Genomic DNA, 268 nt, shown 5'->3' with positions numbered 1-268 from the left:
AGAGCTGACGGGCTGGCCGTCGGGGCTCACCCCCGCCCCCTGCCCGGTGGCTCCCGCCTCCAGACCTGCACTGGCCGCCGACCCCTCCCCTTGGGACGCCCTCCCACGCGCGCCCGCCTCAGTCCTCTCCGCGTCCGGAGCCCGTCGGGGACCAGAGTCCGCCAGGGGGCGCAGCGACCAGTGTGCTGCGGGGACAAACGGCTAGGAGCTCAGCCACTTCGCTGCCCACTGTGGGGCTGTCCCTTCGACGTCACCCCGGTCCCCCATC

The 268-nt window shown here is 74.3% G+C and overlaps 1 protein-coding gene across 1 annotated transcript in view; it reads right to left on the bottom strand.

The window, feature by feature from the left end:
• The window catches only part of WNT1 (wingless-type MMTV integration site family, member 1), a 4,275-nt gene that overhangs the window by 3,235 nt on the left and 772 nt on the right, over window positions 1-268 (bottom strand). Inside the window, exon 2 of the mRNA XM_010858063.1 lies at window positions 66-185. Within this exon, the coding sequence (XP_010856365.1) occupies window positions 66-185 (120 nt within the window). The remainder of the gene's footprint in view (window positions 1-65; window positions 186-268) is intronic.

This window comes from Bison bison, unplaced genomic scaffold (assembly GCF_000754665.1).
Source record: "Bison bison bison isolate TAMUID 2011002044 unplaced genomic scaffold, Bison_UMD1.0 scf7180017864383, whole genome shotgun sequence".
Lineage (NCBI taxonomy): Eukaryota > Metazoa > Chordata > Mammalia > Artiodactyla > Bovidae > Bison > Bison bison.
This window is presented reverse-complemented; position numbering and strand designations above follow the sequence as displayed.